Source organism: Nerophis ophidion, linkage group LG01 (genome assembly GCF_033978795.1).
Source record: "Nerophis ophidion isolate RoL-2023_Sa linkage group LG01, RoL_Noph_v1.0, whole genome shotgun sequence".
NCBI lineage: Eukaryota > Metazoa > Chordata > Actinopteri > Syngnathiformes > Syngnathidae > Nerophis > Nerophis ophidion.
The window spans coordinates 81601462-81623327 of NC_084611.1; the positions used below are offsets into that span (position 1 = coordinate 81601462).

General features: G+C 39.0%; 1 protein-coding gene across 1 annotated transcript in view; it reads left to right on the forward strand.

Moving 5' to 3' along the window:
- Positions 1–21866, forward strand: part of dchs2 (dachsous cadherin-related 2) — an 88227-nt gene that overhangs the window by 15545 nt on the left and 50816 nt on the right. The window contains exons 5-9 of the mRNA XM_061913127.1: positions 2051–3052; positions 3126–3313; positions 7566–7665; positions 7759–7928; positions 14309–15131. Coding sequence (XP_061769111.1) covers positions 2051–3052; positions 3126–3313; positions 7566–7665; positions 7759–7928; positions 14309–15131 — 2283 coding nt within the window. The remainder of the gene's footprint in view (positions 1–2050; positions 3053–3125; positions 3314–7565; positions 7666–7758; positions 7929–14308; positions 15132–21866) is intronic.

Below are 21866 nucleotides of genomic sequence, written 5' to 3' on the forward strand. Positions count from 1 at the left end.
CATGGCCGGAAAACAACATTGAATGACCGTGACCTTCGATCCTTCAGACGACACTGTATTAAAAACCGACATCAATCTCTAAAGGATATCACCACATGGGCTCAGGAACACTTCAGGAAACCACTGTCACTAAATATAGTTGGTCGCTACATCTGTAAGTGCAAGTTGAAGCTCTACTATGCAAAGCAAAAGCCATTTATCAACAACATCCAGAAACCCCGCCGGCTTCTCTGGGCCCGAGATCCTCTAAGATGGACTGATGCAAAGTGGAAAAGTGTTCTTTGGTCTGACGAGTCCACATTTCCAATTGTTTTTGGAAATATTTGACATCGTGTCATCCGGACCAAAGGGGAAGCGAACCATCCAGACTGTTATCGAGGCAAAGTTCAAAAGCCAGCATCTGTGATGGTATGGGGGTGCATTAGTGCCCAAGGCATGGGTAACTTACACACCTGTGAAGGCACCATTAATGCAGTCTTAGCTAATGGGCCGACATTTTATTACGTAATTATTATATGTGAGTTATTTGAATGAATGGACAGACATATATTTATGTGAGAATATAAATTACACTATGGATGAATATGAATGGTCGGCATTAATATGAATCAACAGATCTTTATGTGAAGAGACAGGCAGAGGTTCACATAATACGTGTACTGTATGTGAATGGACAAACAGATGTTGGTAAGTACGTCTATATGAATGAACAGAGTACGAAAAAAATGGCATTTATGTGAATTGGCCGAGAGATGCTGTTATATAATTATAAGTGTATATGAATAGAACAACATATCTTTAAGTGAGTAGACAAACAAATGTTAACAGTGTGTCTTATGTTATGTGTGAATATGAATGGAAGACAGATCTTTGTGTGAGAAGACGGACAATGCATAAATATGAATGACAGGCATGCATGTAATTGGACAAACATATATCTATGGGCATAGACAGACTAATGTTTGTATTTTGTGTGATGTGAATGGACAAACTGACTTTTATGTGAATGTACCTGTACACAATGGACCGACATCTTTTTGAAGGACGAGAGACAGGTGGTAACGTTGAGGCACATTGCATGAATGGAGAACCTGACATTTATGTGAAAGGACAGACAGTCTTTAAAAAGGGACCGACAGATCCTTATGTGTGAAGATAGACGGATTGCACAATGTATGAAACGGACAGGCAGATCTTTATGTGAGTAGACCGGGGGTCGGCATGCGGCTCTTTAGCGCCGCCCTAGTGGCTCTCTGGAGCTCTCTGGAGCTTTTTCACAAATGTATGAAGAATGCAAAAAGATAAGAGGAAAAAAATACAAAACATATATTTTTTGCTTTAATATGGTTTCTGTAGGAGGACAAACATGACACAAACCTCCCTAATTGTAATAAAGTACACTATTTAAATTAAACATGCTTCACTGATTCGAGTATTTGGCGAGTGGCGTTTTGTCCTACTAATTTTGGCGGTCCTTGAACTCACCGTGTTTTGTTTACATGTATAACTTTCTCCGACTTTCTAGTAGTGTTTCAGGCCACTTCTTTTTCTGTCTCATTTTGCCCACCAAACTTTTAACTTTGTGTATGAATTCACAAAGGTGAGTTTTGTTGATGTTATTGACTTGTGTGGAGTGCTAATCAGACATATTTGGTCACTGCAAGCTAATCGATGCTAACATGCTATTTAGGCTCGCTATATGTACATATTGCATCATTTTGTCTCATTTGTAGCTATATTTGAGCTCATGTAGTTTCATTTAAGTCCTCTTAATAATATTTATATCTCATGACACCCTATCTGTATGTAATATGGCTTTTAATTTTTTTGCGGCTCCAGACAGAATCGTTTTTGTATCTTTGGACCAATATGGCTCTTTCAACATTTTAGGTTGCCGACCCCTGGAATAGACAGACAAATATTTACATTATTGAGGGACAGATCTTTGTGAGTGACTCCACAGCTGTTTACATAATGAATGGACAAACCGATCGTTTTGTGGATAATTTCCCAGTTATTACGATCCTTGTTTTCCCCTCCGACTCTGCAGGATCGGCATCCTACAGAATCTCCTCTGGTAACCCCCAGGGTCTGTTCCGCGTCCACGCCAAGTCGGGTATAATCACCAGCGTCAAACCCCTGGACCACGAGTCGCTGCCTGGGGTCCTGCTCTTCGTTCAGGCCTACACCGACTCCTCCGACGTCTACAGCACCACCCAAGTCAACATCTCCATCCAGGACGTCAACGACGTGGCCCCCGTTTTCCCAAAGCCCAAGGATGCCATCACGGTGTCCCAGAACACACTCCCGGGGACGGTGCTGTTCATCGCTCACGCCCACGACTATGATAGCGCTGCCAACGGGAGGGTGTTTTACTACCTGAAAGCTCGGAGCTACAACAACGCGTTTGTGGTGGATCCCGACTCAGGAACAGTCACCCTAAACCAAAGTCTACAGGAGGACCCTCAGCAGAGCTACGACTTGGACATCGTGGCTGAGGACGAAGGAGATCCTCCTCTGAGCTCCACGCTGGCTCTAACCGTTAACGTTGACCGCACCAATTCCGGAGACGGCCTGGCCTTCGAGACTCTAGTTTACCATGTGGAGATCGGCGAGGGCTACCGCAAGAATTCTAGGGTCATCCAGGTGAGGGCGCACTGGAGCAGAGGAACCTCCCAGTCGGCCATCACTTACTCTTTGGTTGGAGACCAAGGGTTCCCTCCTCCCCCATTCAGGGTCCATCCCAAGACCGGTTGGTTGTATCTCTCGGACAATCTGGACTACGAGATGGAAACTACGTACCGTTTTGGAGTGTTAGTCGCCGCTAAAGAAGTGAACGCCACAGCCACGGTGATCGTTCTAGTTTTGGATATCAATGACAACGCTCCGGAATTCAGCAGAGATGTGTACTTCTTCACACTGTCAGAGGGAACGTCCCCACAAGGTCTGGCAGGCGAAGTCACGGCCACGGATAAGGACTCTGGGAAAAACGCCCAGCTGTCCTACATCCTGCTATCGGACGGGAGGTTTTTCCGCATCGATTCCAAAACAGGTACAAGAGCCCTGACGTCCTTTTGTCGTGTTTAAGGGTTCTCAACTTACTGGTCCTGTGCCTCGCCCACTAGGTGAGATCATCAACTGGGTGGCGTTGGATCGGGAGCAACACAGCCAGCACGCCCTCAAGGTAATGGTCACGGATCAGGGAAGTCCACGTCTCAACGCCACCACCACTGTCCACGTCTTGGTCACGGACATAAACGACAACGCACCGCAGTTTACACACCTTCCTGCTAGCAAGGAGCGCAATGTTCAGGTAAACCACAGGTTTACAATAAAAACATGAAAAATTGGATTTTTATTTTAGTGTTAGCATTTAAGATAGGTAGCGATTACGCTATTGTTGCCAGTTAGCAATTAGTGCACTAGTTGCCAGTTAGTGATTGGTACGCCATTTGGTAGGTAGCAAATAACGCCTTAGTTGCTAGCTAGCTATTAGCGACGTTAAATTGTGTTATTTGAATATCTTACTGTTGGACAATAATGTTCAATAATTTTAAAGACCCCTAAAGTTGACATTTTTGTTTAAAAAAAAAAAAAAGTGAGAATACCTCAAAATGAAACATGGTTGATTATAGTTTGTGGTTCAGAATAGACTCCGCCCACCATCAGGCAGTTCGATCATGTGATTTCCCTCAGCTAATCAGCAATGACAAATGACAATAATAAAGGCAGAGGGCATAATAAGACTAAATTGAATTGAATCATTATTATATAATTAAGTATTCCACACTGTAGTGTATAAAAGTCATAAAAATAATAAAAATTGTTCAATACATTTGTCATTACACCGGGATATTTGGAAAATGCTGTGAAATTTTCAGTTAAAATTAGCTTTTAAAGTCATACAGAAAAGTTGCACCGTCGCCAAACTAACAGCGGTTTTCTGTCCGGGCTGCTCAGTACAATTTTTTTTTTAAAGATCGCAATGTACTCATGCATTTTTTCACCTGTCATCAAAAGATGTATGCATGCATTTTTTCTGACTTGAAGTCCTAATTAGAAAAGTCAGTAGTTCTCACAGTAAATGCAGTAGAATTTTCAGCAAAAATGCACTTTTTAAAAAACTTGTAAAAATTGTCAAATCGTCACCAAACTAACGACGACAAAAAATTTGAAATTCTCTGTGACGTTGTGGTTCTCTGTCGCGGTTTTCTGTCCGGGCTGCTCAGTACAATTTTTTTTAAAAGATCATAATGTACTCGTCTGTCATCAAAAGATGTGTATGTTCATTTTTACTGACTTGAAGTACTAAATTGAAAAGAGGTTCGGAACCCAAATAGAAAAGTTAGTCATTCTCACAGTAAATGCTGTAAAATTTTCAGCAAAAATGCGCTTTTTAAAATCGTAAACAATGTCAAATCGTCGCCAAACAAACGACGAGGAAATTTTTTTTTAAATTCTTTGCAATGTTGTGGTTCTCTGCTCCGGCTGCTCAATGCAATGGGGAAAAGTCTTTTTTTTTTTTTTTTTTTTAAAAGATCGGAATGTACTAATTCATTTTTTGCCTGTCATATGTGCATTTTTACTGACTTGAAGTCCTAAATTGAAAAGAAGTTCAGAACCCAAATAGAAAAGTTAGTCACTCTCACAGTAAATGCTGTAAAATTTTCCGAAAAAAATGCGCTTTTTAAAATCGTAAACAATGTCAAATCGTCGCCAAACAAACGACGACAACATTTTTCAAACAATTATTTGCGATGTTGTGGTTCTCTGCCCAGGCTGCTCTATGCAATCGGGGAATGTCAATTATTTTTAATGCATTTTTTGCCTGTAATATGTGCATTTTTACTGACTTTAAGTCCTTAATTTAAATGAGGTTGGGAACCCAAATAGAAAAGTCAATAGTTATCACACTAAATGCAGTAGAATTTTCAGCAAAAATGCACTTTTTAAAAAACTTGTAAAAATTGTCAAATCATCACCAAACTAACGACGACAAAAAATGTGAAATTCTCTGTGACGTTGTGGTTCTCTGTCGCGGTTTTCTGTCCGGGCTGCTCAGTACAATTTTTTTTAAAAGATCATAATGTACTCGTCTGTCATCAAAAGATGTATATGTTCATTTTTACTGACTTGAAGTACTAAATTGAAAAGAGGTTCGGAACCCAAATAGAAAAGTTAGTCATTCTCACAGTAAATGCTGTAAAATTTTCAGCAAAAATGCGCTTTTTAAAATCGTAAACGATGTCAAATCGTCGCCAAACAAACGACGAGGAAATTTTTTTTTTAATTCTTTGCAATGTTGTGGTTCTCTGCTCCGGCTGCTCAATGCAATGGGGAAAAGTCTTTTTTTTTCTTTTTTTTTTTAAAAGATCGGAATGTACTAATATATTTTTTGCCTGTCATATGTGCATTTTTACTGACTTTAAGTCCTTAATTTAAATGAGGTTGGGAACCCAAATAGAAAAGTCAATAGTTATCACAGTAAATGCAGTAGAATTTTCAGCAAAAATGCACTTTTTAAAAAACTTGTAAAAATTGTCAAATCATCACCAAACTAACGACGACAAAAAATGTGAAATTCTCTGTGACGTTGTGGTTCTCTGTCGCGGTTTTCTGTCCGGGCTGCTCAGTACAATTTTTTTTAAAAGATCATAATGTACTCGTCTGTCATCAAAAGATGTATATGTTCATTTTTACTGACTTGAAGTACTAAATTGAAAAGAGGTTCGGAACCCAAATAGAAAAGTTAGTCATTCTCACAGTAAATGCTGTAAAATTTTCAGCAAAAATGCGCTTTTTAAAATCGTAAACGATGTCAAATCGTCGCCAAACAAACGACGAGGAAATTTTTTTTTTAATTCTTTGCAATGTTGTGGTTCTCTGCTCCGGCTGCTCAATGCAATGGGGAAAAGTCTTTTTTTTTCTTTTTTTTTTTTAAAGATCGGAATGTACTAATATATTTTTTGCCTGTCATATGTGCATTTTTACTGACTTGAAGTCCTAAATTGAAAAGAAGTTCGGAACCCAAATAGAAAAGTTAGTCACTCTCACAGTACATGCTGTAAAATTTTCAGAAAAAATGCGCTTTTTAAAATCGTAAACAATGTCAAATCGCCACCAAACGACAACGAAATTTTTTAAAAATTCTTTGTGATGTTGTGGTTCTCTGCCCAGGCTGCTCAATGCAATTGGGGGATGTCAATTATTTTTAATGCATTTTTTGCCTGTCATATGTGCATTTTTACTGACTTGAAGTCCTAAATTTAAATGAGGTTGGGAACCCAAATAGAAAAGTCAATAGTTCTCACAGTAAATGCAGTACAATTTTCGGCAAAAATACACTTTTTAAAATCGGATATATTGTCAAATCGTCGCCAAACTAACGACAACGACAAAACATTTGAAATTCTCTGTTCAGACTGCTCAATGCAATGGGGGAAAGTCTTTTTTTTTTTTTTTTAAACATCGTAATGTACTCATGCATTTTTAGCCTGTCATCAAAAGATGTATGCCTGCATTTTTTCTGACTTGAAGTCCTAAATGGAAAGAAGGTTGGGAACCCAAGTGGAAAAGTCAGTCGTTCTCAGAATAAATGCTGTGGAATTTTCAGCAAAAATGCGCTTTTTAAAATCTTAAAAAAATTGTCAAATCGTCGTCAAACTAACGACGACGACAAAAAATGTGAAATTCTCTGCGACTTTGTGGTTCTCTGCCAAGGCTGATGAATGAAATGGGGGGAAAGTAATTTTTTTTTAAAAAGATCGTAACGTACTCATGCATTTTTCACCTGTCATAAGTGCATTTTTTATGACTTGAAGTACTAAATTGAAAATAGGTTCAGAACCCAAACATAAAAGTCAGTCATTCTTACAGTTAAAGCAGTAGAATTTTCAGCAAAAATGCGCTTTAAAAAAATCGCAAAAAATGTCATATTGTTGCCAAACTAACGATGACGACAAACAATTTTAAATTCTTTGTGACGTTATGGTTTTCTGTTCAGGCTGCTCAATGCAAAGGCAGAAAGTCCATTTTTTTATTTTTAAAGATCGTAATGTACTCATGCATTTGTTGCTCATCATCAAAAGATGTGCGTGTGCTTTTTAATAACTTTACCTCTTAAATTGAAAAGAGGTTTAGAACCCAAATAACGTCAATCATTCTTACAAATAGCTTGCTGTAATGCTGTTGAATTTTCAGCAAAAACTCACCTTTAAAGTCGTACAAAAAAGTAGAATCATCGCCAAACTAACAGCGGTGGTAATACAACATAAATCTGTTTGCAACTTCACGGTTCTCTGTCTAGACTGCTCAGGAAGGTTAATAGATCGTAATGTACTCATGCATTTTTTGCCTGTCATTAAACGATAAACAAAGGCTTTTTACGAACTTTACGTCTTAAATTGAAAAGAAACTGAGAACCCAAACAGTAAAGGTCAGTTATTATCGCAAACAGCTTGCAGTAAATGAGTACACTTGTGAACGTAAACATTAACGTAAAATCTTTTGCTGAATTGTCTAAAATCATTTGTAATTAATGACTTAAAAGTTTCTCTTCTTTATAGATATTAGCAGGTATACCGACAGGAACCCTGGTGACAAACATCTTCGCCAAAGACTCGGATGCGGGGGAAAATGGATCCGTCACTTTTACGCTGGTTACCCGTAAGTCATTTCTTTACAGAGTAAACACTGCGTTGAATTCATGGAGTACACAAACTGTTTTGTAACATTGGCGTCTATTTGTCCGTTTCTCAGTCGGCGTCCAAGGTCAACGTTTGAGACATTTCGAGATTGACGGTAAAAGCGGAGAAATCAGGACCACGTCTGTTTTCGAGAGAAACGTCGAAGCGGGTTACACCCTTAAAGTGACCGCGAGGGATGGAGCAACATCGCCACTAGAGGCCGCTGCTGTCATTCATGTGCAGGTGCGGTCAAAGCTACAGTTATTATACTGCATTATTCATTTGAAAATATCATTAGATATTAAGTAAAACATGTTTTAGACCCTTTTGTGCCTTTTAAAAAATTCAAGGCGGACATATTTTAGTGAAATTAGGGTTCATGGCTAATGTAGGTGATAATTCTGTAAGCAGACCAGTTTGTTAGACGACTTCCCCCTGGGTAAATTAAGGCCCGCTGGACATTCCCAAATAGAGATGCGCGGATAGGCAATTATATCATCCGCAACCGCATCACTAAAGTCGTCATCCACCTGAACCAAAATTTCATCAAAACCACACCCGCCCGCCACCCGCCCGTTGTTATACATCTAATATAGACGATGCAAGGCATTAGTGAGGTTAGAAAGTGTAACTCCCTGCCAAAAAGCACAGACACAATGGCTTTCTTGAACTGATTTATTTGAAGGCTTACTTTCCCTTCAAATTCACCGTGAAAACTGTAATAAATAAAGCACGTTACAAACGTAAAGATAATAACATGCACAGCATGTGGATCAAACATTTTACCAAGTAAAATACCAACAAATGACAAATACCTCGTTGGCCATACCCGGAAGTAGCTTCCTTACATCCGTCGACAGACCAAACGAGACACTTCAAAATAAAGTATGCCCACATAGTGTTTCAAAGAGTGCTGCTCGTTTTTCGTATGTGGGTAACAACATTTAACTATTTATAAATGGTTGATTTCTACAGGCTAGTAAGGTAAAGTGTTGTACTTAACAAGTTTGGGCTACCTTGCTTCTGCAGCCTTCATCAGAGGTGTCACGTGATGTTAGCGTGACGTTGTCTGTGACGTGATATATGGATTCTACCATCAAGAGTTGTCAAGTACAACACTTTACCTACTAGTCTATATAAATCAACCATTTATAAATACACGTCAGTAGGCTAAATGAACCTCTTCAACATAACATTTAACTATGTATAATGTAGCTGCTGGCTACGGGGTGTTAGCCAATGACTTTGGCTGGGGGGCGGGACTTCCGAGAGAGATAGGGAAGTGACGTTATCGACAGGAAGTGAGAGTTCGAGTTGTCCCGGGAAAAGCGTTAGAGACATGAGAGCTGTTGTGTGGTTGTATTACATCTTGTGCAATAAAGACAAGACAAACGAAGAAGTTTTATGAGCCTACATTCCTGGGATTATTACAATATATATTTCCGAATTGGTTCAACCGCCACCCGCCCGAATCTATTTAAAATCTATTTTTTCGTCATGTCACCCGCCCGACCCGCGGGTTTATCCGCGGACTCCGCGGTTGTGACCGCAAACCGCGCATCTCTATTCCCAAATAATTGTTTTAGATCTGTAAGATAGAAACTGTAGCTGCCAGTATGATGTGCAGTGATGTTTTCAAATTACTGTAAATCTGGAATTATTCAAAGTATTTCAATGTTTTGGAATCTGCACTTTTGCATAATATACTAGCTACTATTGTAATGTAATTAGTTACTATGGTAATCTAAGTCACAGCAGCTCAGACGAGGCACCAAGCTGTGTGGGTGGGGAGCGTTTCCACTGAGTGTTTCCAGAGCGGCCAGCCTGAAATGGTGTCAAAGTTCTAAAGCTTAGTGATATATTAAATTGCACGTGTTTTTTTTTTTTTACCTTTCACATTCATATTTCGCTGTGTTTTGTTGCAATTTTGTAGCATTTCACTTGATTGTAAAATATGTTGATCGAGAGGGGCTGTGACGTTCATGTCAATATTCCATTGACATTCTGTTTTTTAAGATGGTCTGTCATAACGTCTTTAGCATTCAATCAGACATTATTGTGAGGTTTTGTATTAGAGTTCCTAAAAATAGAAATGCCGGCCCCCAGACACATTTTTTTCTTTAAATTTGGCCCCCCGAGTCAAAATAATTGCCCAGGCCTGCTCTATAGAGCAGTGCTCCCCAACCACCGGGCCGCGACCTGGTACCGGGCCGTGGCCTTTTTGGTAACGGGCCGCAGAATAATTTTTTTATTAATTTTCATTAAAAAAATATATATATATATATTTTTTTTTTTTTATAAAATCAACATAAAAAACACAATATACACTTACAATTAGTGCACCAACCACGAAAAAATCCCCTTTTCATGACAAAAACGTCCCTTTTTCATGACAAAGAAAAAAAAAAAAAAAGGACCCCGCGGGACAAATTATTAAGCGTTGACCGATCCGCAAATACAAAAAGGTTGGGGACCACTGCTATAGAGTATTAATTTTTACAACTACAACACACTATGTTGATTTTTCGCTACAATTGTACCAATAGCTTAGAGCGTAGAGTAGCAATTAAGAACAAACTGGTCCAAAATGTTTGTTTTAGGTATTTATTTGATTAAAAATACACGGGACTTTGTAGGGTTTAACGGAATGAAACATGCTACAGTTATTAACGTGTACAATAATATTTACATGTTTTGAACAACTACCATATTTTTCGGAGTATAAGTCGCTCAGGAGAATAAGTCGCACCTGCCGAAAATGCATAATAAAGAAGGAAACAAACATTTATAGGTCGCACTGGAGTATAAGTCGCATTTTTTGGGGAAATTCATTTGATAAAATCCAACACCAAGAATAGACATTTGAAAGGCAATTTAAAATAAATAAAGAATAGTGAACAACAGGCTGAATAAGTGTACGTTATATGAAGCATAAATAACCAACTGAGAAGGTGTCTGGTATGTTAACGTAACATATTATGGTAAGAGTCATTCAAATATTTATAACATACAGTATAGAAAATGCTATAAGTTTACTAAACAATCTAACTCCTAATCGATAAATCCCATGAAATCCTATACGTCTAGTCTCTTACGTAAATTAGCTAAATGATATTATTTGATATTTTACGGTAATGTGTTAATAATTTCACACATTAGTCGCTCCTGAGTATAAGTCGCACCCCCGGCCAAACTAGGAAAAAAACTGTGACTTATAGTCCGTAAAATACGGTACTTGCAACTCATTTTAGATCGGGGGCCACATGGAGAAAAATCTACTCCCAAGGGGGCCAGACTGGTAAAATCATGGCATCATAACTTAAAAATAAAGACAACTTCAGATTGTTTTCTTTGTTTAAAAATATAACAAGCACATTCTGAAAATGTACAAATCATAGTGTTTTTTTTACACGTGCTGTGGTTTATAGTATTCTATCTTCATTTGTCGTTATTTATACTTTCCGAATAAATTAGTGATAATGTTCATCAGTCAACTCATTGGTGTTCATTTTCAATTTATCAAGATAAAACAATATCAAAATCAAATTACAGGATGTTATTTTTTGTAGTTTGCTCATTTTCCTCCATTGCCGCACTAAAATTATGTGGTTGTTTTTTTTTCAACGTATGTAGCATCTACAAAGATACAAATAATTGCTATTGTGACATCTAGTGGACACATTTAGAATTGCAGTTTCTTTAATTTAAAAGTTTCAGCTCATATTTATACTTGGCAAACTCATCTCGCAGGCCGGATAAAACCTGTTTGTGGGCCAGGTTTGACACCCCTGACTACATGTGTAGATGAAATTCAGATTTGAGACATGCTCTCCCTGAGAGAGCATGAGGAGGTTGAAGTGGGCGGGGTTGGGGGGTGGCGTTGAAACGGGGGGTAGGGGGTAGCAGGGGGGGGGTGTATATTGTAGCGTCCCGGAATAGTTAGTGCTGCATGGGGTTCTGGGTATTTGTTCTGTTGTGTTTATGTTGTGTTACGGTGAGGATGTTCTCCCGAAATGTGTTTTTCATTCTTGTTTGGTGTGGGTTCACAGTGTGGCGCATATTTGTAACAGTGTTAAAGTTGTTTATATGGCCACCCTCAGTGTGACCTGTATGGCTGTCGACCAAGTATGCCTTGCATCACTTGTGTGTGTGAAAAGCCGTAGATATTATGTGATGGGTGGAAATCGGGAGAATGGTTGCCCTGGAGATTAAAAACATGATATCAAATTCAAATTACCGGATGTTATTTATGTAGTTTGTTCATTTTCCTCGACTGGTTCACTAAAATTATGGGGTTTATTTATTTTTGTACATATGTAACATCATCTACAAAGATACAAATAATTGCTATTGCGACATCTAGTTGACACATTTAGAATTGCAGTTTCTTTAATTCAATAATTTCGGCTAATTTTTATACTTGGCAAAGTTATCTTGCAGGCCGGATAAAACCTGTTTGACACCCCTGAATACACGTGTAGATGAGATTTAGGAATTAATCCGCCATTTTTTTTTTCTATGAAAATACCAGCACATTTTAAGATATGGTGGATTTAAAATGATGTAAATATGATATCACATTCATTGTGTGTAAAATCATTAAGAAGCTGTTCACTTCCTGTGAACAGGAAGTGAACAAAAGTTTTAGCAACTGTTATGTAAAAGAAAAGGGGTAAAATTAAATAAGAACTGCTTCTTCCTATTCCTTTTCCAACATGTTGAAAAGAGAAACTGTAAATTGTGATGTATTATGTTGTATGCTTGCATGTTTGAAATAAACTCAAACTCCACTCAACTCAACTCAAAAAGCAAAAGTACAAGATTTGTTTTGATAGAATCAAACCATGTAATGCACAGATTAAGCAGCAGACGGAAAACATTGAACACTTTTAGTCGCACTTTGTTAAAATTGGTTAATTATGCTTCTTTTTCTTTTGTTTTGTTAGATTTCTCTTGTTTTAAAAGAGCATCTAGAACAAATCATTTAAAAAATACTTTTCCCCTTCTGAGCCCAGGATGTCCTTGTGGCTTGTGCAGCCCTTTGAGACACTTGTGATTAAAGGCTTACTAAAATGAAATGTTCCTATTTAAACAGGGATAGCAGGTCCGTTCTAATGTGTCATACTTGATCATTTTGCGATATTGCCATATTTTTGCTGAAAGGATTTAGTAGAGAACATCGACGATAAAGTTTGCAACTTTTGGTCGCTAATAAAAAGCCTTGCCTGTACCGGAAGTAGCAGACGATGTGCGCGTGACGTGACGGGTTGTGGAGCTCCTCACATCCTCACATTGTTTACAATCATGGCCACCAGCAGCAAGAGCGATTCGGACCGAGAAAGCGACAATTTCCCCATTAATTTGAGCGACGATGAAAGATTCGTGGATGAGGATAGTGAGACTGAAGGACTAGAAGAAAAAAAAAAAGGTGAGGGCAGTGGGAGCGATTTAGATGTTATTGGATACATTTACTAGGATAATTCTGGAAAATCCCTTATTTGCTTATTGTGTTACTAGTGTTTTAGTGAGATTATATGGTACCTGAAAGTCGGAGGGGTGTGGCCACGGGCGTGGTGACCGCCAGTGTCTCTGAGGTAAGCCACGCAGCTGTAGCAGGACGCAAGCTCCGCTGATGTCTCCGGTAAGAGCCGACTTATCACCACAATTTTCTCACCGAAACCTGCCGGTTGACATGTGGTCGGGATCCACGTTCGCTTGACCGCTCTGTTCCATAGTAAAGCTTCACCTTCGGGAATTTTAAACAAGGAAACACCGGCTGTGTTTGTGTGGCTAAAGGCTAAAAGCTTCCCACCTCCATCTTTCTACTTTGACTTCTCCATTATTAATTGAACAAATTGCAAAAGAGTCAGCAACACAGATGTCCAGAATACTGTGTAATTATGCGATTAAAGCAGACTACTTTTAGCACGGATCGGGCTGGAAAAAAATGTCCGCTACAACCCGTGACGTCACGCGCACGCGTCATCATATCGCGACGTTTTTAACAGGATACTTTGCATGAAATTTAAAATCGTAATTTAGTAAACTAAAAAGGCCGTATTGGCATGTGTTGCAATGTTAATATTTCATCATTGATATATAAACTATCAGACTGTGTGGTCGGTAGTAGTGGGTTTCAGTAGGTCTTTAAGGGCTATATAAATAAACTTAGATTGATTGATTGACAGGGCTTCACGGTGGCAGAGGGGTTAGTGCGTCTGCCTCACAATACGAAGTTCCTGCAGTCCTGGGTTCAAATCCAGACTCGGGATCTTTCTGTGTGGAGTTTGCATGTTCTCCCCGTGACTGCGTGGGTTCCTTCCGGGTACTCCGGCTTCCTCCCACCTCCAAAGACATGCACCTGGGGATAGGTTGATTGGCAACACTAAATTGGCCCTAGTGTGTGAATGTTGTCTGTCTATCTGTGTTGGCCCTGTGATGAGGTGGCGACTTGTCCAGGGTGTACCCCGCCTTCCGCCCGATTGTAGCTGAGATAGGCGCCAGCGCCCCCCGCGACCCCAAAAGGGAATAAGCGGTAGAAAATGGATGGATGGATGGATGATTGATTGACTTTTTTTTTTTTTTTTGATTAATTAATTCTTTCACTGATAAATATCTGGCAGGTTTATAGAGACGAGGACCAGTTTGGACATCCCGAGTCGCCATTCCTGAGACGTTTCTCCGTAAGAGAGGACGTGGCTCCGGCCGCCGTCATCGGCTCGGCCGGCATCCCCCATGAAGAGAAATACCGCTATTCCGTCGCCGAGGGAGACGGGAACGTCCATTTTGGGATTGACTGCCAGTCCGGGGACGTCTACGTCAACCGGCCGCTGGACTATGAGTCAGCTGTGCAGTTCGCGTTCACGGTTCTCGCTGAGGACCGGGGCGGGACGCGGAATGTGACGGTACAGGTGTTGGTGACGGTGGAGGACGTCAACGACCACGCCCCCAGCTTCCTGGATAACCTGGCGACCTTTGCTTTGAGAGAAGACGCCGCTATTGGATCATTGGCGTTAGCCTTTCACGCGACGGACGACGACGGCACGTACGCCAACGGCGCCCTGCGCTACTCCGTAACCTATGACCCGGGCCTCGGCGGGCCGTCTTCCGGCTTCCCCTTTCAAATGAACCCTCACACCGGCAGTTTGACCGTAGCGGCGGCGCTGGACCGCGAGACGAGCCCCGCCTACACCTTCACCGTGAGCGCCGTTGACCAGGGCGGGAGGCAGGCGTCCGTGGCGGCTCAGGTCTTCCTGCTGGACGTCAACGACAGGAGGCCCGCGTTTGTGTCAGCTGAGGCGGTCCAGGTGATGGAGGACGCGGCGGTGGGGAGTCTGGTGCATCGTTTTGTGGCCATGGACGCAGATGAAGGGGAGAACGGAGTTGTGTCCTACGTCATCCTGGCTGGAGACCGCGACTCAATATTCTCTTTGGAAGAGGACACTGGTATGTTCAAGTATTGTATTATTACAAACCCTGTTTCCATATGAGTCGGGAAATTGTGTTAGATGTAAATATAAACAGAATACAATTATTTGCAAATCATTTTCAACACATTTTCAATTGAATATGCTACAAAGACAACATATTTGATGTTCAAACTCATAAACATTTTTTTTTTTGCAAATAATCATTAACTTTAAAATTTGATGCCAGCAACATGTGACAAAAAAGTTGGGAAAGGTGGAAATAAATACAGATAAAGTTGAGGAATGCTCATCAAACACTTATTTGTAACATCCCACGGGTGTGCAGGCTAATTGGGAACAGGTGGGTGCCATGATTGGGTATAAAAACAGCTTCCCAAAAAATGCTCAGTCTTTCACAAGAGAGGATGGGGCGAGGTACACCCCTTTGTCCACAACTGCGTGAGCAAATAGTCAAACAGTTTAAGAACAACGTTTCTCAAAGTGAAATTTCAAGAAATTTTGGGATTTCAACATTTATGGTCCATAATATCATCAAAAGGTTCAGAGAATCTGAAAAAAATCACTGCACGTAAGCGGCATGGCCGGAAACCAACATTGAATGACCGTGACCTACGATCCCTCAAAAACTGACATCAATCTCTAAAGGATATCACCACATGTGCTCAGGAACACTTCAGAAAACCACTGTCACTAAATACAGGTCGTCGCTACATCTGTAAGTGCAAGTTAAAGCTCTACTATGCAAAGCGAAAGCTATTCATCAACAACATCCAGAAACGCCGCCGGTTTTCTCTGGGCCCGAGATCATCTAAGATGGACTGATGCAAAGAGGATAAGTGTTCTGAGGTCTGACGGGTCCACATTTCAAATTCTTTTTGGAAATATTGGACATCGTGTCATCCGGACTAAAGGGGGAGCGAACCATTCGGACTGCTTTTGACGCAAAGTTCAAAAGCCAGCATCTGTGATGGTATGACAGTGTATCAGTGCCCAAGGCATGGGTAACTTACACATCTGTGAAGGCACCATTCATGTTGAAAGGTACATAAAGGTTTTGGAGCAACATGTTACCATCGAAGCAACGTATTTTTTATGGGCGCCCCTGCTTATTTTAGCAAGACAATGCCAAGCCACATTCAGCATGTGTTACAACAGCGTGGCTTCGTAGTAAAAGAGTACACGTAGTAGACCGGCCTGCCTGAAGTCCAGACCTGTCTCCCATTGAAAATGTGTGGCGCGTTATGAAGCCTAAAATACGACAACGGAGATTCCGGACTGTTGAACAACTTAAGCTGTACATCAAGCAAGAATGGGAAAATAATTCTAGCTGAAAAGCTTCAAAAATTCATCTCCTCAGTTCCCAAACATTTACTGAGTGTTGTTAAAAGGAAAGGCCATGTAACACAGTGGTAAAAATGCCCTTCTGACAACTTTTTTGCAATGTGTTGCTGCCATTAAATTCTAAGTTAATGATAATTTGCAAAAAAACAAGTTTCTCAGTTCTAACATTAAATATCTTGTCTTTGCAGTCCATTCAATTAAATATAAGTTCAAAAGGATTTGCAAATCATTATAGTTTGTTTTTATATAAGAATTACACAACGTGCCAAATTCACTGGTTTGGGGTTTTGTAGTTTTTGTGTTGACTCCATCACAAAGTTAGAGAGACATGTTGTATGCCAGTGCAAGAGCCCTATTAATTTTGACAGGTATCAAATGGCAACAATTGAAGCAAAAAGTACAGTTCTATTTCTAAATTCTGGACAAAATATGAAAATACATGACCGACATGTTCCTAGTCAAGACAGAGATCGGACTTCATATATAGCGGAGACCTTAAGAGAAAAGCAAGAACCTTATCATTTTTCACAACTATCAGAGACAAAATAAGAGATGTTAAGAGAAAAGAAAAAACCCTATCAAATTTGACAGCTCTTGGACTTGGTACAGCAGAGACGTTGACAGAAAAATAAGAACCCTATCAATTTTGACAGACATGGATAGGCAGAAATCGCAAGAGAAAAACAAGAGCCCTGTCAATTTTGACAGAAATCAAACCTGAACGGGCAAGGATGTTAAGGGAAAAGCAAGAACCCTATCAATTTGAAGTACACAAAATGGCAGAAATGTCAAAAACAAGAACCCTATCAATGTTGACATATCGAACTTGAAATAGACATGTTTACAGAGAAACAAGAACCCCAACAATTTTGACAAATATCAGACTTGGTACAGCACAGACATTGAGACAAACCTGAACTAACAAGGATGTTATGAGAAAAACAAGAATCCTATCAATTTTGACCGACAGCAAAACTGAACTAGCAAGGATGTTAAGAGAAAATCAATAACCCTTCAATATTGCCGGACACAGAATGGAAGACATTTCAACAGGAAAACAAGAACCCTATCAATTTTGACATATATTAGAATGACGGTAACTTATAGAGAACAGCAAGAACACTATCAGTATTGACAACTATCAGAGATAAAGTAACATAAATGTTGAGAGAACAGCAAGAACCCGATCAGTTAAGAACTTTATAAATTTTGATTGCTGTCAGACATGGTACAGCAGAGACATTCAGAGTAAAGTAGGCACCCTATCAATTTTGACAAGATAAAACCAAATGCCAGAAATCTCAAGAAAAGCAAGAACCCTATCAATTTTTGACAGATATCAAATTTGGATTGGCACGGACTTTAAAAGAAAAGCAAGAAGTCTATCAATTTTGACAGCTGTCAGACTTGGTACAGCAGAGACATTCAGAGAAAAGCAAGAACCATATCAATTTTGACAGATATTAGACGGAATGACAGAAACTTAAAAAGAAAAGCAATAAGCCCATCAATTTTGACAACTCTCAGAGACAAATTAACAGTTTTTAAGAGAGCAGCAAGAACCCAATCAATTTGGACAGCTATCGGACTTGGTACAGCATAGACACTTAGAGAAAAATAAGAATCCTCTCAATTTTTGACAGAAACAGAAGGGCAGAAATCTCAAGAGAAAAACAAGAACCCTATCAATTTTGACAGACACAAAATAGCAGGAATCTCAAAAACAAGAACCCTTTCAATTTTGACAGATATCACACTTGAAATAGCAGAGATGTTAAGAGAGAAACAAGAACTCTATAAATTTTGACAGATATTTAAGATAGAATGGCAGGGACTTTAAAGGAAAAACAAGAACCATACCAATTTTGACACTTATCAAATTTGGAATGGCTGGGACTTCAAAAGAAAAGCAAGAACTCTATCAATTTTGACAGCTATTAGACTTGGTACAGCAGAGACAATCAGAGAAAAGCAAGAACCGTATCAATTTTGACTGATATTAGACGGAATGACGGAAACTTAAAAAGAAAGGCAATAAATCTATTTATTTTGACAACTATCAGAGACAAATTAACAGCTTTTAAAAGAACAGCAAGAACCCTTTCAATTTTGACAGCTACCGGACTTGATATAGCAGAGACATTGACAGAAAAATAGGAATTCTATTATTTTTTGACGGACACAGATGGGGAAAAAAATCTCAAGACAAAAACAAGAACCCTATCAATTTTGACAAATAGCAAACCTGAATTAGCAAGGATGTTAAGAGAAAATCAATAACCCTTCAATATTGCTAGACACAGAATGGCAGAAATTTCAACAGGAAAAGAAGAACCCTATACATTTTGACAGATACTAGAATGACCTATCAGTTTTGACAACTGACTGATAGCAAGAACCCGATCAGTTAAGAACTTTATCAATTTTGACAGCTGTCAACCATGGTACAGCAGAGACATTCAGAGAAAAGTAGGAACCCTATCAATTTTGACAAGATCAAACAAAATGCCAGAAACTTCAGCAGGAAAACAAGAACCCTATCAATTTTGACAGATATTAAAGAATGTCTGTAACTTATAGAGAACAGCAGGAATACTATCGGTCTTGACAACTGATAGTAAGAACCCGATCAATTTTGACAGCTGCCAACCATGGTACAGCAGAGACAGTCAGGGTAACGTAAGAACCCTATCAATTTTGAGAGGCTAAAACAAAATGCCAGAAATTTCAACAGGAAAACAAGAACCCTATCAATTTTGACAGATATTAGAAAGACCGTAACTTATAGAGAACAGAAAGAATACTATCAGTTTTGACAACTGATAGCAAGAACCCAATCAATTAAGAACTTTATCAATTTTGACAGCTGCCAACCATGGTACAGCAGAAACATTCAGAGTAAAGTAAGGACCGTATCAATTTTGACAAAATAAAACAAAATTCCAGAAATTTCAACAGGAGAACGAGAACCCTATCAATTTTGACAGATATTAAAGCATGACCGTAACTTATAAAGAACAGCAAGAATACTATCAGTTTTGACAACTGATAGCAAGAACCCAATCAATTAAGAATTTTATCAATTTTGACAGCTGCCAACCATGGTACAGCAGAGACATTCAGAGTAACGTAAGAACCCTATCAATTTTGACAGGCTAAAACAAAATGCCAGAAATTTCAACAGTAAAACCAGAACCCTATCAATTTTGACAGATATTAGAATGACCGTAACTTATAGAGAACAGCAAGAATACTGTCAGTTTTGACAACTGATAGCAAGAACCCAATCAATTAAGAACTTTATCAATTTTGACAGCTGCCAACCACGGTACAGCAGAGACATTCAGAGTAATGCAAGAACCCTATCAATTTTGACAAGATAAAACAATATGCCAAAATTTTCAACAGGAAAACAAGAACCCTATCAATTTTGACAGACATTAGAATGGCCGTAACTTATGGAGAACAGCAAGAATACTATCAGTTTTGACAACTGATTGCAAGAACCCGATCAATTAAGAACGTTATCAATTTTGACAGCTCCCAACCATGGTACAGTAGAGACATTCAGAGGAAAGTAAGAACCCTATCAATTTTGATAAGATAAAACAAAATGCCAGAAATTTCAACAGGAAAACAAGAACCCTATCAATTTTGACAGACATTAGAATGGCCGTAACTTATGGAGAACAGCAAAAATACTATCAGTTTTGACAACTGATTGCAAGAACCCGATCAATTAAGAACGTTATCAATTTTGACAGCTCCCAACCATGGTACAGTAGAGACATTCAGAGGAAAGTAAGAACCCTATCAATTTTGATAAGATAAAACAAAATGCCAGAAATTTCAACAGGAAAACAAGAACCCTATCAATTTGGACAGATATTAACGCATGACCGTAACTTATAGAGAACAGCAAGAATACTATCAGTTTTGACAACTGATAGCAAGAACCCGATCAGTTAAGAACTTTATCAATTTTGACAGCTGTCAACCCTGGTACAGCAGAGACATTCAGAGAAAAGCAAGAACCCCATCAATTTTGACAAAATAAAACAAAATGCCGGAAATTTCTACAGGAAAACAAGAACCCTATCCATTCTGACAGACATTAGAATGACCGTAACTTATAGAGAACAGCAAGAATACTATCAGTTTTGACAACAGATAGCAAGAACCCAATCAATTAAGAACTTTATCAATTTTGACAGCTGAAGTGAAGTGAAGTGAATTATATTTATATAGCGCTTTTCTCAAGTGACTCAAAGCGCTTTACATAGTGACACCCAATATCTAAGTTACATTTAAACCAGTGTGGGTGGCACTGGGAGCAGGTGGGTAAAGTGTCTTGCCCAAGGACACAACGGCAGTAACTAGGATGGCACAAGCGGGAATCGAACCAGCAACCCTCAAGTTGCTGACACGGCCACTCTACCAACCGAGCTATGCCGCCCATGGTACTGCAGAGACATTCAGAGAAAAGTAAGAATCCTATCAATTTTGACAAGATCAAACAAAATGCCAGAAACTTCAACAGGAAAACAAGAACCCTATCAAATTTTGAAAGACATTAGAATAACTATATCTTATAGAGAACAGCAAGAATACTATCAGTTTTGACAACTGATAGCAATAACCCGATCAGTTAAGAACTTTATCAATTTTGACAGCTTTCAACCATGGTACAGTAGAGACATTCAGAGTAAAGTAAGGACCGTATCAATTTTGACAAAATAAAACAAAATGCCAGAAATTTCAACAGGAAAACGAGAACCCTATCAATTTTGACGGATATTAAAGCATGACCGTAACTTATAGAGAACAGCAGGAATACTATCAGTTTTGACAACTGATAGCAAGAACCCGATCAGTTAAGAACTTTATCAATTTTGACAGCTGTCAACCATGGTACAGCAGAGACATTCAGAGAAAAGTAAGAACCCTATCAATTTTGACAAAATAAAACAACATGCCAGAAACTTTAACAGGAAAACAAGAACCCTATCAATTTTGAAAGACATTAGAATGACCGTAACTTATAAAGAACAGCAAGAATACTATCAGTTTTGACAACTGATAGCAAGAACCCAATCAATTAAGAACTTTATCAATTTTGACAGCTGCCAACCATGGTACAGCAGAGACATTCAGAGTAACGTAAAAACCCTATCAATTTTGACAGGCTAAAACAAAATGCCAGAAATTTCAACAGGAAAACAAGAACCCTATCTATTTTGACATATATTAGAATGACTGTAACTTATAGAGAACAGCAAGAATACTATCAGTTTTGAAAACTGATAGCAAGAACCCAATCAATTAAGAACTTTATCAATTTTGACAGCTGCCAACCATGGTACAGTAGAGACATTCAGAGTAACGTAAGAACCCTATCAATTTTGACAGG